The 14,922-nt window shown below is 36.5% G+C and overlaps 1 protein-coding gene across 6 annotated transcripts in view; it reads right to left on the minus strand.

Annotated features, from left to right (window-relative positions):
- Positions 1-14,922, minus strand: part of mark2a (MAP/microtubule affinity-regulating kinase 2a) — a 33,053-nt gene that overhangs the window by 12,450 nt on the left and 5,681 nt on the right. For 2 of the 6 annotated variants that reach the window (XM_039693617.2, XM_039693614.2), the window contains exons 2-12: positions 7,628-7,783; positions 5,308-5,361; positions 4,903-4,951; positions 4,531-4,596; positions 3,507-3,577; positions 3,145-3,201; positions 2,794-3,030; positions 2,597-2,716; positions 1,051-1,150; positions 311-423; positions 58-175 (exon numbers count right to left, since the gene is read on the minus strand). In XM_039693617.2, the coding sequence (XP_039549551.1) occupies positions 58-175; positions 311-423; positions 1,051-1,150; positions 2,597-2,716; positions 2,794-3,030; positions 3,145-3,201; positions 3,507-3,577; positions 4,531-4,596; positions 4,903-4,951; positions 5,308-5,361; positions 7,628-7,783 (1,141 nt within the window). Of the gene's footprint in view, positions 1-57; positions 179-310; positions 424-1,014; positions 1,154-2,596; positions 2,717-2,793; positions 3,031-3,144; positions 3,202-3,506; positions 3,578-4,530; positions 4,597-4,902; positions 4,952-5,307; positions 5,362-7,627; positions 7,784-14,922 lie in introns of all 6 variants that reach the window. The other 4 variants (XM_089123958.1, XM_039693612.2, XM_039693611.2 and 1 more) reach the window with 4 other exon arrangements.

Genomic DNA, 14,922 nt, shown 5'->3' on the forward strand with positions numbered 1-14,922 from the left:
TATAAACCAAGAGAGCCAATGTTTATTGTGGCTAATGACCAGCAGAATGATGCTTACTTTGGTCTGTGGATCTGCGGGACTTTTGATTGGAGGTGCTGCGTTGTCCCTTCTGAGAAGGTGAATGGGAGTTGTTAGTGAGGTCAGTGCTTAGGCGGTGCTTTATTGATGGTTCATCCTGTTAGGAGGGAGAGATAAAAAAAAAGGTATCAAGACAACAAGCATTTAACATTTATGTGCTCATCTCTTCAAATCTGCATAATTACAATATAAAGGTTAATAACAAGGAAACAAGATATTTAGAGTAACATACCTCTGAGTTCCTATAGTCCAGTAATAAGTAAGTTGCCATGACATCATTGTATTTTTGTTTAATAAGGGCGTCTTGTATCTCCTCTAAAGAGTATCCCATTCGCAGCATAATATCTAAGGACACAGACCAAATGGTTAAATAAGTAGGAAAAATAGCTTACAAGTTTTACAACATGCTGAATATATATATATATATATATATACATACATATATATTCCTCAAGCATAACTTATTGTCACAATGTGTGCATTCTAAGTTGTTTGGGTGGGTGATTATTACTGGACCAAGCCCATCACCCATGTCCCAATATTCTGGTCACACTGAGATTCCTTCAAAAAAGTCAAAGTCTTCCACTTATCAAAAAAGTATGACTCCTTAGAAAGGCAATATAATTTAGGGTATCATTTATGTACTAAATCAATAACTAAATGTATTGATTTTTGAAAAAATTCTATCAAAATAAACAATAATAATGCAAACCATTTTCAAACAACAACCATAAAGAGACGAGAAAACAGGAAAGTTGAAAGCGTTAGAAAGCAGGAAGAATCAATCGTTGCTTTAACTCACAAATAAAGATGCTCAGATGAGCTGCTGTAAGGAATTTAGATCCAGTTCCATCACCAAGATTTGTTACCCAATCATAACCAATCTCTGTCTCAAATCCCACCCACCACCAAAGCCCCGGGCCACGTCTGCCCCACCTCTCTTCCAACCCGCTGCACTGATGGAGTGCTGACCTGTCCTCTTAGGGTCCTTGTAGTCAGGTTGGGGTTCGATGTAGGGCTTCATCTCTTCATCCTCATGGCCCACATTCATCCATCGGTCCTTCATGATCTGCTGCTGAGTGCAAACAAAAAGGAAGGGCACAAAAGTGAAGACATTATATTAGGAGGGGAGTAACGCAATGCAAAAAGAGTTGGCCTTTATTAAGAGGATGCACAGATAGTCAACTGAGAGCAGCACTTCTAAATCACATCACACAGTGCTAAAACGCTGAATCACTCCATCAAAAACATATCAATCTGCAAACAGTTGTTTATGCAGAGTCTAAGCCTCAGAATATACGCCCACAGACCCTTCATGAACAGCCTGATGCAAATTGCACACAAAAATAGCAAAAGCTGGCTAAAAATCACCAGACCTAAACGGCTGGCTTTTATGTAATTTCTAAGAATAATGGTTTAAATCAGTCCATTGTGTTTACCAGGTAGCTGCACAAAAACAACTGGATTTACCACAGTTCACAGAGAGATTCATAGGTATTTAATCTTACATAGTATATTTAAAAGGCTCATTCATACACAGTATTTTATGTAAATACCATGTGTACTTTTTATTTTTTAGATTTTATATTTTCATAAATTATTTTTAAAAAATGTTTTCGCATATCGACAAAGTTACCATCTGATTGGAAATTTTTCAAGAACTTTTCTTTGTCATGTCTCATTTGATTTATTCATTTGGTAATGGTTTATTATTTTACATTTTGTTTTGTTTATTGGTTTTAAACAAAGTAATTCATTTTTGATAGACTTTCATATTTTAAGATTGAAAGTAGAGGTGCCGATAAACTATAATTCAACCGATATTTTTTAAAATTGATACTGAATTATAAACAAATATAATACTCACAATAAAACAGTGCTGAACTGAAATGTGCTAAATTAAATAAATATAAAAATATGAATATATTATAACTTTATACAGAAAATAATTTAAACATCAAAATATCACAGATTTTGTTAGCTATAACCTAGAAACATACATACATTTCAAAGGTAACACATTGCAAGTCCGTAAAAACGGTGTTTTAAATGCTGCGTCTGAAGTGTCAGCGCTCTCTGTGCTGCATGTTCTCAGCGCGCTGCCTCAGGTGTTATCGTAAACAACACAGCCAGTGATAGTTTGTTATTTGTCCTCTAGAGGCCGCTCTCGCTCTGTATAATGCCAGCAGTCGCTTCTCAGCGGTCTCATACTGGATAATGGCCGCGCGCACTTCTCAGCCGCTCCAGCAATGGACACAACCCGGAAAAATTATCGGTGTGGATTTTGCCGATAACGATAGTTGCCACCTATCGGTGCCGATTAATCGACAAAACCGATGAATCAGTTGACCGCTAATTGAAAGTCTAGGGCAAAGGTATTATGTTTTCATAAAAATATCAATCCCTAAGAAACACAAATATATTCTTGCTCCGAATAAGCTGCAATGTAGACCAGACTCCACACCAATAGTTAAAAGTTAAGACACAAGATAGCACAAGTATTTATGCCTGTACAAACCTCAAGACTCCCTCTCTTGGTTGGGTTGAGTATGAGGAATTTCTTCAGTAAGTTCTCACAGTCGGTCGACATATAGAAGGGAATCCTGTACTTGCCCCTCAAAACGCGTTCTCGCAGCTCCTGAGAACACCAGAACACAAATATTCAGAATATAATGCAAAGCTGTTGACCTTTTATTCCCATTTCTCTGTGCTCACCTTTAGGTTCTGTCCATCGAACGGCAAAGAACCACTGACCAGTGTATACAGTATGACCCCAAGACTCCAGACATCCACCTCAGGCCCGTCGTACTTCTTCCCTTGAAAGAGCTCGGGCGCAGCATATGGAGGGCTGCCACAAAAAGTATCCAACTTGTTGCCCAGTGTGAACTCGTTACTAAAGCCGAAATCTGCGATTTTTATATTCATGTCTGCATCCAGGAGCAGGTTTTCTGCCTGCAAGCAAGGAAGGATCTTTAGCGATTACATATTTAGAGATGAAACCAACTTGCATCAGTATAGAAGACTAGAGAGCTAAAGACAGTGAGAAAATAAATGTATCTTGTTTACCTTGAGGTCTCTGTGGACAATGCACTTCTGGTGACAGTACTGCACTGCTGACACAATCTGCCCACACACACACAAAAAATAGGTACTTAAATAGCTTATACACACACACTGACAGTTAAAACCATTTGTTTGATGATTTTAAATAAAACTGAAGTCTGTCTTCTTGTGATAGGACCAACCATACCATCAAGTGAACGGTGTTATTTATTTATTTATTTATTTTTTAATGATTCTTTAAATACAGAAAAATTCAAACACCACATATGTGTTTACAGCTCATATGGTGCTTTGTATTCATACAAAAGCAATATCAAATATGCACAAGTGATTGAATAAAAAACAAAACATGCACAGCATCTCACCTGTCTAAATTTGGCTCGGGCCTCTTTCTCTTTCATTCTGCCGTGGGCTACGAGGTAATCAAACACCTCACCTGCAAACCAAGAAGAGGAACAACAGTAACGATTATAAAAGAAACAGACTCACAAATTGGGAAGCTACACAAAACAAAAAGCTGGCTTTTGTGCGTTTACTATAAATTGAAACCTTGGGAAACAAATAGGAGGCTGATTAAACTAAACTAGAGCTATCATTAATTCAATATTGATCATTTTCATGACATGCAGGGATCTAAAATTTGTTTGCATGACATACAAAGTTGCATATGTGGGTGTCAGTGTTTCCTAAGGAATGTTGAGTCTGCAGTGGGATGTTTTTGCAGCTGTCGTCTGATGATCTTAATGTTTGTAAAAATACATTTCATACTTAAACTGTGCCATAGAAAGTGCAAATTACTTAAACTTTGTTAAAATCCCAGTTAGATATGATTTAGATCCATTACAGAAGGCTTTTAAAGAGTCTCACGCATAGATGCATTCATTTTTACACTTCAAGGCACACTGCCTAAATCACTGAACTGTGCTGAACAGCAGCGCTGTTTAATCCGGGTCAGGCTCTGAAATTTGAAGAATGAAGATATAGTACCGGGATAAATTTTAGTATTTAATGGGGGACAGTGATCAGAACTATAGACTGAGAGACAAAACCTGTCTACAGTAACTAGAGGTTACTGCACTCATGTCTGCACTTCGTCCACTGACCCTGATTCAGCCATTCATTTTTTGGAAGTTTTCAAAACTTCAGGATCAGTGATCTGCAGTGTTTTCATGTCACATTTTAGTATCGATACGGTACGCTTGGAACCTCAACAGAGGTGATACCATTTAAAACAAGCAGTACCATGCAGTGGAAAAGCGTCACAAGTGAGCCGTACCGTATCATGCAGTGGAAAAGCGCCAATAGTACATACTAGAGAGAATAAAAACAGTACGGGATGTAACAGGGTTAAAAAAAAAAAGGTTAAAATGGGTTCGGGAGAGCTCTGACCTCCGCTAGCATATTCCATCACCAGGTAGAGTGTCTTTTCGGTCTCAATCACTTCGAATAACTTCACTACATGAGGACAGAAGAGGGGAAAAAAGGAATGTAAGAACAATTTGTTCTCAATTCTCACATAAACAATTAGCTTTCCTTTATTTGCAATATTAAGCATTCTTAAAAGACTAAAAATCATTTTGATTTGGGTTATTCCCAAGAGGTTTTACGCTCACCAAATCCAGTTGCACAGAAAAACACTGACATTTGGACAAGGATTAATGAACCCAAAAAAGGGGGAAAAAAACAGTGGGTACTGCCAAAACCGGAAAACGAATTCAAGCTGAGAGACTTAAGGGCGATTTGTCTGTCAGTTAAGCTCACCGATATTTGGGTGATTCAAGACCTTCATGATCCTCACTTCCCGAAATAGCTGAAAAAGGAGACAGAAGATGTCAATGTGCTGCAAACAGACGATGTGTTTGTCCTTCACAGAGCATAAATATTTCAAGCTTGTGCACATGAGTAAGATGTGGTTAAGAACACCCCCACCCCACCACCGAACTAAGCCAACCAACCCTTTACTTCAGGAAGTATTTGAGCCTAATTTCCTATAATTATCTGCCATGGGCCCTATGGAGAAAAGGCTTTGCGTTTTGAAAGTCACAAGGCAACAGGAAGAGAGATAACTTAACAGGGGTGGGAGAGTTAAAAAACAAAACAAATTTACCAGTAAACTTCTGAAATTACTTTCTGACCTCATCAACCTTGAGGAAAGGCCACACTCACCTTTTGAAGACTGGAGGAATTGAGCTGAGTCTTGTCTATGATTTTCACCGCCACCTGATCGAGAGGGTAAAGAGTTCAGTTAGGAAAACCGCAAGGAAAAGCCTTGAGGCAGAAGGCACACATCAGCTTTGGTCTGCATTTATACAGATCACAATCTCACATCATCAGGAAACAATTCACGGCGCATTGAGATTACTCCTGCAGCGAGTGCACACACACGCACACACAAACCCACAGTTTTCATCTTTGTCCCCCTCTTCTCTTCCATCATGTGCTTTATCAGTGTCTGACACCATGCAGTCCTATATTAGCAGGCGAGGGGATCCAAAAACAAGCCGGATGTAAAGGGTGCTGTAGCATAAAACCCTAAATCAAATTTACTGATATTTTAACAGAGTTACGAGTGTTGAACATCATAAGTAAATGTTACCATCCGTCAGTTTTGATTGTAGGAGAAAACTAGTTCATTTTAAACCTTTTTGCGCTATTTTCAACTTCCAGGTTTAAATTCATCTTCGTGTACTATTATATTGATGACTCCTCGGTGTCTCCGTTTATTTATCCTATGAGAAGATGCCTTGCTTAATTATTCATGACAGCGCACATTGATTTTCTCTGACAGGCGCTTCAAACAGTGAGATTACTTAAAGTTAGAGATGCATTAATGATTAAAAAAGTGTTTGTTTTTCCTTTGTAAGAGTTTCTGTCTTCGACACAAATGCGATTCATCCACACTGAGTGTAACCGGTTTTTATGGCCCTTTAACTGATCAAACGGCTTATAAAAACGCTACAAAATAAGTCTCAAAACAGGGTTCGAAATCAGGGGGTCTGGGAGATTAAGTTACAGTAATAAAGTCCAGCAAGATAAAGTTGCTTTATGTGAAACCATTTATCTACTGTTTTAATTATTTACAGTATTTTTTTATTCTAAACTGTTTTAATTATTCTGATTTCTTTTGATTATTTTAATTTCTTCTATGTAAAGCACTTTGAATTACCATTGTGTATGAAATGTGCTATATCAATAAACTTGCCTTGCCTTACAATCAAGTATAATAATATTAACATTGAATCATCTAAGATAGTTTCATCGTTGACTATAACCGAACACGACGCGCTGTTTAATGCTGAATGGAAAATGACTGACAGCTGCAGCGGAGGGAAAAGTTTACGTGATCTTGAATTAAATGACTTAAATATTAATTTCTATCTCACATAATGGCTTAAGAAAACTTATAATAAAGTGCAAAAAAAATTATGGCACTTAAAAATGTTTTTGTGCCTTTTGTGGGGCTTAAAAAAAACACAGAATAGTATCGGATTTGGATCAGCCTTCTCTGATTGATACCCGATCCGGCAAAAATGGCAGTATCGGAGCTGATACCGATTCTGAGTATCGGATCGGTGCATCCCTACTTTTCATGTGGATTTTAGTAATAAAGCACCTTAAATTTGTGATGTCACAGAAGCAGCAATAGATCATTTCTTGTGAAATGTGAAAAATTATTGAAAAAAACAAACATTGGGGGAAGACTTGATTCCATTTGCTGGAAGTTGATTGGATGGCGGTAGACGTTAGGGGTGTCACGATTCTCCAAATCCTCGATTCGATTAAGTTATCGATTCTAAGGTCACGATTCGATTCGATTCTCGATTTAAAAAAAAATGTAAAGCGCAGATTGCTATGCAATTTTTAGACTACACATTTATGCATTATGCAATATAAATTTGTTCACAATGTACACTACACCATTGCCAAATTTAAAATATAACAAAAACAAGTAACATAACTTAATAGTATAACATTTAAAGCCCCTGAAATGACTAGAAAAAAAGTTTAGTTAATTTTGATGAACGAGATTGAACAATAGAGTTCCATCACGGACGTGACATGGGGCGTGGCAGTATCGACGATACCATTTTTTATTTCGATTTTGATACCATTGAATTAATTTCGATCGATTTCGATTTAATATCGAAATCGTGACACCCCTAGTAGACGTGAATGTGAGCTTACAGTAGATCGTAAGCAGAGGTTGTGATTTCACTTTTTTTATTTTAAACAGTGTGTTGCTGTTGGTGCATGAACAGTATCGGCAAAGTTGCTGCACTAAAAGTTCAACATAAGCAGAGATATCGTCTTTTAAAAATCAGGAAGTTTAATGTCTGCAAAAACGACTCGAATGGGACTACAACGAGATATAGACAAATGATTCAAAGACATTCCACTCATCTGACAAATAACATGCCAATTAAACAGCCAACGGTTTTTACCTCGTCATATTTTTTTGGGGGGGTTAAACAAACTCAATCCTCACCTCTTTGCTAGTGAGGACATGCTTGGCCAGTTTGACCTTGGCGAAGTTGCCTTTGCCGATGGTTTTCAGGAGCCTGTAGCAGCCGATGTGGGGCTGCTCGTCTGCTGTGGAGAGGGGCATGATGCATCGCCCTCCGGGCTTTGAGTCGGAGTGAGACTACAAAGGGAGAGAAAGAAATAAATTTGTTTAGGCCAGTGTTTCTTTTTTTTTGTGACAATTCCAGACCACAGTTCTTCACCTGGGATCAGTAATGAAAGTTAAACTTAAACGCACAGATGGGAGGTTTGCAGAGCACTGCTTTAATAATATCATTATGAGAGCTCAAGTTCAAGTAATTCTGATTCGATAGGATTGTCGTCAACATTTGATTGTCACACTAAGCAGATATGCAGTGAGAGGCAGAGATGAGGAGTGAGGTAGAAATAGGAAATCATTTTTGGTTTTTGCCTGAGAGAAAACGGGCTGAAGATTTTCACCAAAAATGGCTTTGACATCCAATAACAGCTTCACTGACGGTAAAATAGCAGATTAAATGGTTCAGTTTTACTCAAGTAAACAGCAGCTGCTGACCGATGATGTATAGTTGGGAAAGAGGTTGTGTTCAACAGTTGTTTAAACACATCTTCAGACGAGCACAATGTCTAAAAGCCTAAAGAAGTGTGGCTAAATGAAGTTAAATGTGACTGCATATTCAGTTTATTTTTGCATTTTCTAGCTGTTTTTAAAATCCAAATGGCAAACTTAAATCTACTTTGTTCAACCTTTTGGCTATTAACACAATCAAATGCTTGCACAAAGCATACAAGTCTAAACTTATGTAGCACATCAGATGAATTCTCTATCATACAAGAGACACATCTGAAAATATACATTTCTGTACAAATATCACAGACCATTCTGGGCAATGATCTACAGTACTGCTCAAAAGTTTGGGGTCAGTAAGATTTATTAATGCTTTTGAAACAATGCTCACCAAAGCTGTATTTGTTTGATACATAAAAACAAAAACTAGAGATAAAAATCAGTAATATTACATTTGTCTGCCAAAAAATCAAAGTTTTAAAAGGTAATTTATTGCAATATCTTGCACCATCTTAGACCATATGAGAACACTTTGAGTTGTGTGTGAAAAATATATTGCGATAAATATCATTATTGTTTTATCACCCAGCCCTATACTGAAATGAGTTATTCGATACCGTTATTCCAAACAAAGGCTAATTTAAAATGAACACATTCAGTTTGGTTTTCAGACCAGTACTTTCAGTTTCAGGCATTTTCATTTCAGTGCATGACCAGCAGAGATAACAAAAGAAAGAGAGGTCACAGGACAGACAGCAGTCAAGGGGAAAAAAGAAGAGGAAACTGATGGGGGGGGGGGAGTGTGTGTGTGTGTGTGTGTTGTTTGACCGTGGTAATTTCTCTTGACTGGAGTGTACACTCGGTTCTTTCTGCGTTGATTGGGTAACAGACAGAGCCTCAATTGTGGCCTGTCCCTGTGTATGAGCTCACATTAGAGCTGTATTTTGAGGACAGGATGTTGACCAGTGAGGTGAGTACATCAATTCAAACAGATACTCTATTGTCTATCGTCGCACATTTTCAAAACACCACGTCTATATTAATCTGTCCCTGAAGTCTGGCTTGTGTCTGTATGTGAGTGTGATAAAGGGTGCCCTTTTTGTCCTGTTTAAAATTTTTTAGTGCCGAAGTAGTGCCGAAACTCAACAAACCTGGCCTGTTCAGGTATTTCACATGTTCTAACTCAAGCAAACCTAGTGCAACTAATGAAGCCCTTGATCCGTTGCATCAGGTGTGCTTGAGACAACACTTACTTTGCAGATTTGTGCTGTTGTGAGGGATTTGTGTGTGTGTGTGTGTGTGTGTACAAAAATATAAATTATTCTACATATTGTAAGATTATTTTGTACAATTTATCCACTTCAGTGTGAAATATAATATGACCCAGAGATTTTTCTTTTGTACGATTCACCCACTTATAGACAAACAACTTCACACAAACAAGTTTGCCTCCTCTTCCTGACAAAAGGGAAGCGTAATGATACTGCAGTGAGTGAACGTCACAATGAGCTGATGTACTGTAAGGGTCTGCAGTGAGATTAACACTCCATGCACACACAAAAACAGAGCTCTGACCTTCACAACAGCAGCACTGCTGCTCAGACACGGATTTAAACAACCATCACCTAACCAAATCTATATCATTTCAACACAGATGCAGCAAGGGAAAACCAACAGAAGTCAAACATAGGGCTGTCAAACGATTAATCGCGATTAATCGCATCCAAAATAAAAGTTTGTGTTTACATAATATATGTGGGTGCACTGTGCATAATTATTTTGTATATGCATACATAAATACACACACATGCATGTGTATTTAAGAAAAAAATATTATTTATATATAAAATATTAATATTTATATATAATATAAATTATATGTAAATCTATATACATGAAAATATTTCTTAAATATATACAAGCATGTGTTTGTGTGTGTGTGTGTATTTATATATATATAAAATAATTATACACAGTGCACCCACATATATTATGTAAACACAAACTTTTATTTTGGATGCGATTAATCGTTTGACAGCCCTAGTCAGAAATCTTTCTGCACATCACAAGAAACAGAACACCTGAGAGAGAAAAGGCTAGATCTAACAACAAAGTCAACACACATGCAACACAAAGGATTCAAAAACTGATAGAAAGATCCCAACAAAATAAAATAAACAAGGGTCTCAAGAGATATTTTCAAAGATTAACCACTTTTAACTTGAAATAACATACTAAAAATTCAATGATCCTGGAAAAAAAGCACCAAACATTGACCACCAATAAAAAAATAGTGCAGAGAACATGTCCTATGCGAACATCCCCCAAAGTAATAAAGATGTGGCTCTGTCGTGCTTTCGATTTTGTTTATGGCTTGAAATATGAAGAAAATATTAAAAATGCCACTACTTTAGGCAAATAATCTATAGATTAATGCATATGCACATGCTAAATTGGCCAAACACTTGGCTGTAACCCTTTCTGAGTCACACAACATGCTGTCCGTACTTGTATGTATGCACACTGATACGAGATTGTAAGGTCTTACATGCACATTACAAAAACAAATGGCACAAGAATTTTTATACTATAAACTTAAACTTTATACTATAATTTAATTTCAGTGTATATACTAATTTAATTCAGTCATCAAAACAATGTACCTCTAGTTTTTAGCTTCTGGGTCCATAAATATACCTTCTGCAAAGAGTTTAATATAAAGGCTCATAGGACAGAAGTGACACTCCAGGATGGTTTCAAAACAAAAAAAACAAGCGTTGATAGCAAATAGACGAATAACCCTGTGGAGGACTTCAGGGGCCAGGAGGTCTCTGCCTAAAATAAGATCCATATGCTGATCACTCTGGGGGTCCGAGCTGGGAAAAGCAGCTTCCTCACACACTGCGGCATAACAGGAAGTCAAGCTAATTCCCGGAAGTACAGTGATAGAGGAGAGTGTGAGAGAGAGAGAAGAAAAAAGCCAAAATGATTTGGGTTCCAGGTCATACACAGGAAGCGACGTGTCTGGGTTTGTCAGGAGGAGTGGTTGGTGGAGCAAGAAGCCCTCTGGAAACGAAGGCTGACATGCCCGGACAGCTGGGAAACAAGACAATGAAACGGATTGGAGGAAGACAAACTGCAGACTGAGCCCTTCTGAAGGTTTCTCCAGTTATTCTGATCCACTAGCAATGAGTCAAACATACAAGAACGCTAGACGAATGATGTCATTGCAGCCTCACTTACGTAGAAGAGGTACTACATTTTAAAGGAATTGAAGAGATTAAGGAGCTTACTGTAAAAAACTTTGATGTTAGATTCAATTATTTCAGAGATGAGCATTCAACAAAACTATAACGAGAACATTGAATTAATTCTATTAATCACTATAGTAAATACCACTGGAAAATTAGGGTTGGCAAAAAAAACCTATGATTTAGGTCAGCTTTGGTGAATTTTTTTTTACTCATTATTATTTGTCTGTAAAGTCTTAGAATAATTGAAGAGCGTGCATTAAATAAAATGAGTATAAACTGTTTAATCAGAGAACAGGCCTCTAAGATCATTAGAAATGTTTTATTTGGTTATAATCCTTTTTTTAATTATCACTTTAATTTTATGTTATTTATTTAATCTTGACTTACCAATTATTAATTAACCACTAATAATAATTATTTTAGACCCTTATAAATGAACAAGGTAAAATAAGGTATAAAAAACCTTTTAAGCTGGATATATAAACAATAAATGTTTGTTTGACATGCTCAAAAATAAATAAAGTTGGAAGAATTAGAGAAAAGACCTCTAAGATCGTCAGAAAGGGTTTTTCTTAGCTGTATATAAACCTAAAAATTACAAAAAAAAATATAAACCCTACCCTAGGCAACCGGTAACTTTAATTTTGTCTTACTTTTAATTATTACTCAATTCAACTACTGATAATTATTAATTATTATAATTATTATTATCAAGAATAATGTGTCATGTTAAAGGGGTGATGAACTGAGAAATCAAATTTTCCTTGAGCTTTTGACATCTAAGAAGTCATCATATTATAAGAATATCCTGTAAGTTTCAGAACTGAAAACGTCCTTGCTAGTAGGGCTGGGTATTGACAAAGATTTCACAATTCGATTTGATTTCGATTAACCAATACAAATGTCAATACGCAAAACAGCAGTGGACGTCCAAAAAAAACCAGAGCGTTTTTGAGCTAGGCTCAAAACTAGGGTAGAAAATAGCCTATTACTTATTCATTTTGATGTTTTCAAATGCAAAAACCAAGCGAACGTCATAAGTTGACCTCAGACAACAATATAATAAAATTTAAAAAGCCAGTTCAAAACCCCTTTAAGAGATCAGGGTAATGTATTCCTGTCATGTGATGAGGTATTCCAAAACTCTTCTGGACACAAATTCTGTGGACTTTCCAACCATGATCACACTGTAATACAGGAAGTTTTGTGAGTCAGCCATGAGTCTAGTATGTGTTTTAGTCAAAGATCAAAGACTCTCCCAAAAATTTGTTGAAGATAAAATCTTGGGACACGAATAGACATTTAAAGCTTCAAATCGATTTCAATTGTTGCCTCAACTGAACTGAAACAACCTGCATCCATGACACACAGTCTATGTGCATGCCATGGCATGGGCACGGGTCCCTTTTTATTGGGTCTCTGGAAGAAAGTAAATGGTAGATTTTGATGTGTTATAACAAAACAAAAACAAAGGCTACTTCTGTAGTGATTTCAGGACAACTACTGCCAAAATCAGTACAGTGCAGTAACAGTTCAGTGCCACACCCATCAGTAAACATCCCTAAAATACTTCTGCCACAGAATAGGCCAGACCAGGTGGAATCCTGCTCATTCAAAGACAAATTATTAAACCCTAAGAAATGGACAGATGCTTATCAATTAAAACCATCTTTATAACCAAACAAAGAAGGCAGCATACAAACTATTTGCTTCCACTGTGCTACAAATAAACTAGCTCTACCTGTCTCCTACAAAAACAAGTTTTGCCCAACACCTTTATTTCCTTTAACCTAGCACCAGTGGGAAAACCAACCAGATGATCCAGCTCCACATCTACAATACACAACCCTTCATTTAAGCCATTCCACTGCTAGACTTACAGTTCATCAGGACTTCAGACTCCTCATTATATCATCAGTCAAACCGGTTGGAGTTCTCCGATTCCTCAATGAACAATCTGAGGGTGTTCCAAGCAAGATTAGTTTCAGTGTTTGTCACCACTGACGTTTATGGCCTAGTTACCGAAGGTCTATCACAGCCGTCAGAGCTGACAAACATCCGGGAGGGGTTTGTTTTATTGGGACAGTATGTAACGCATACAAACCAACTAAAAAACATTATTTCAGAAAATTACTAAGATTCGACTGCATTCACATTCATGGCGCAAGTCTGAAGTTTCATGTTGCTATGGAGATCTCTTGCTCAAAATGTTCTCTTCATTGTACATGTTCACCTCAGCATTCAGTCTCTCTTCTAATAGAGACCTGCAGTTGGCATCTCACTCACACACACACAAGGAAAAGTGGGGTAAGACGTGTCAGTGGCTAAGATGTTTCATCTCCTTAACATTGCTTAATTTGTTTTACTTATAAATAGAGGTATTCACATAGGCTACATTCTATATGGCAGATCAAAAGCTAAATCTATACTTTTTTATACAGCAAATCACAAATTATACACATTTAATGTTTACAATAAAACATTTATATGAGAAATAATCCATTTTAAAATGCTATGAATTTAAAAAATAGACTTTTTTTTTTTTTTTTAAATGGTAAAAGTGGGGTAATGTGTGTTAGAAGCTTTGGGGTTAGCGGCACCAATAGCTCAAATAATAGTATGTCAAAACAGTATTTCCTAGGGCAAGACCTAGCAAATTTTTTTTTTTTTTTTTTTTTTGGGGGGGGGGGTTCTTCATTCGTGCACAATTTTATTTAGCATAAATTGCTAATGCTAACATATATTTAATTAACCCATGTACAACAGCTTAAAGTTGTCTCACATTTTTAAAGTCAAATTTATATGGCCCTACACTACAGACATGTTAATATAATTTCAGATTAGGGCTGGGCGATATGGCCAAAAAAAATTATCACGATAATTTTTTTTATATCAGTCGATATCGATAATTATCACGATATATGTCAAATATTTATTTTTTTCAAGTTTAAAGGCAGATTTTTGCAACTAAGTGAAAGTTGTATAAACCAGAGTGTTAATTGTGTTTTTAAACTACTCTTTAAATTTATGTTCATTAACAAAAACAGTAACATCTGTTTTTTTTTTTCCCCCCTTTTTTTTTCTTATGTAACGACCACATTTTTATTTGGTAAAAAGTAATATTCTTCTGACTGTTTGAGTTGTATTCAAATTAACCATTGGTCATTCAGTCTCATGCATTTAGATCATGATAACCACAGATAAAACCAGGTATAGCCTATAACTTAGCTCCTCACTATTATGGCATAACTTTATGGTTTCTGTATTTTTTGAATGAAAAACAATAGCCTAACAGCTAAATAAATACATTATTAAATACTGTACTTATATTCCATTAGTCATAATACATTGTCAACATTAATAATATTATACAATTCAATATGTATCCCACATTTCATGGTGCAGTTAATATTAGGCCTACCAGGCTAAACTTACAGTAAATCCATGGTAGGCTAAATG

Source organism: Pimephales promelas, chromosome 19 (genome assembly GCF_988280905.1).
Source record: "Pimephales promelas chromosome 19, fPimPro1.hap1.1, whole genome shotgun sequence".
In the NCBI taxonomy this organism is placed as follows: Eukaryota; Metazoa; Chordata; class Actinopteri; order Cypriniformes; family Leuciscidae; genus Pimephales; species Pimephales promelas.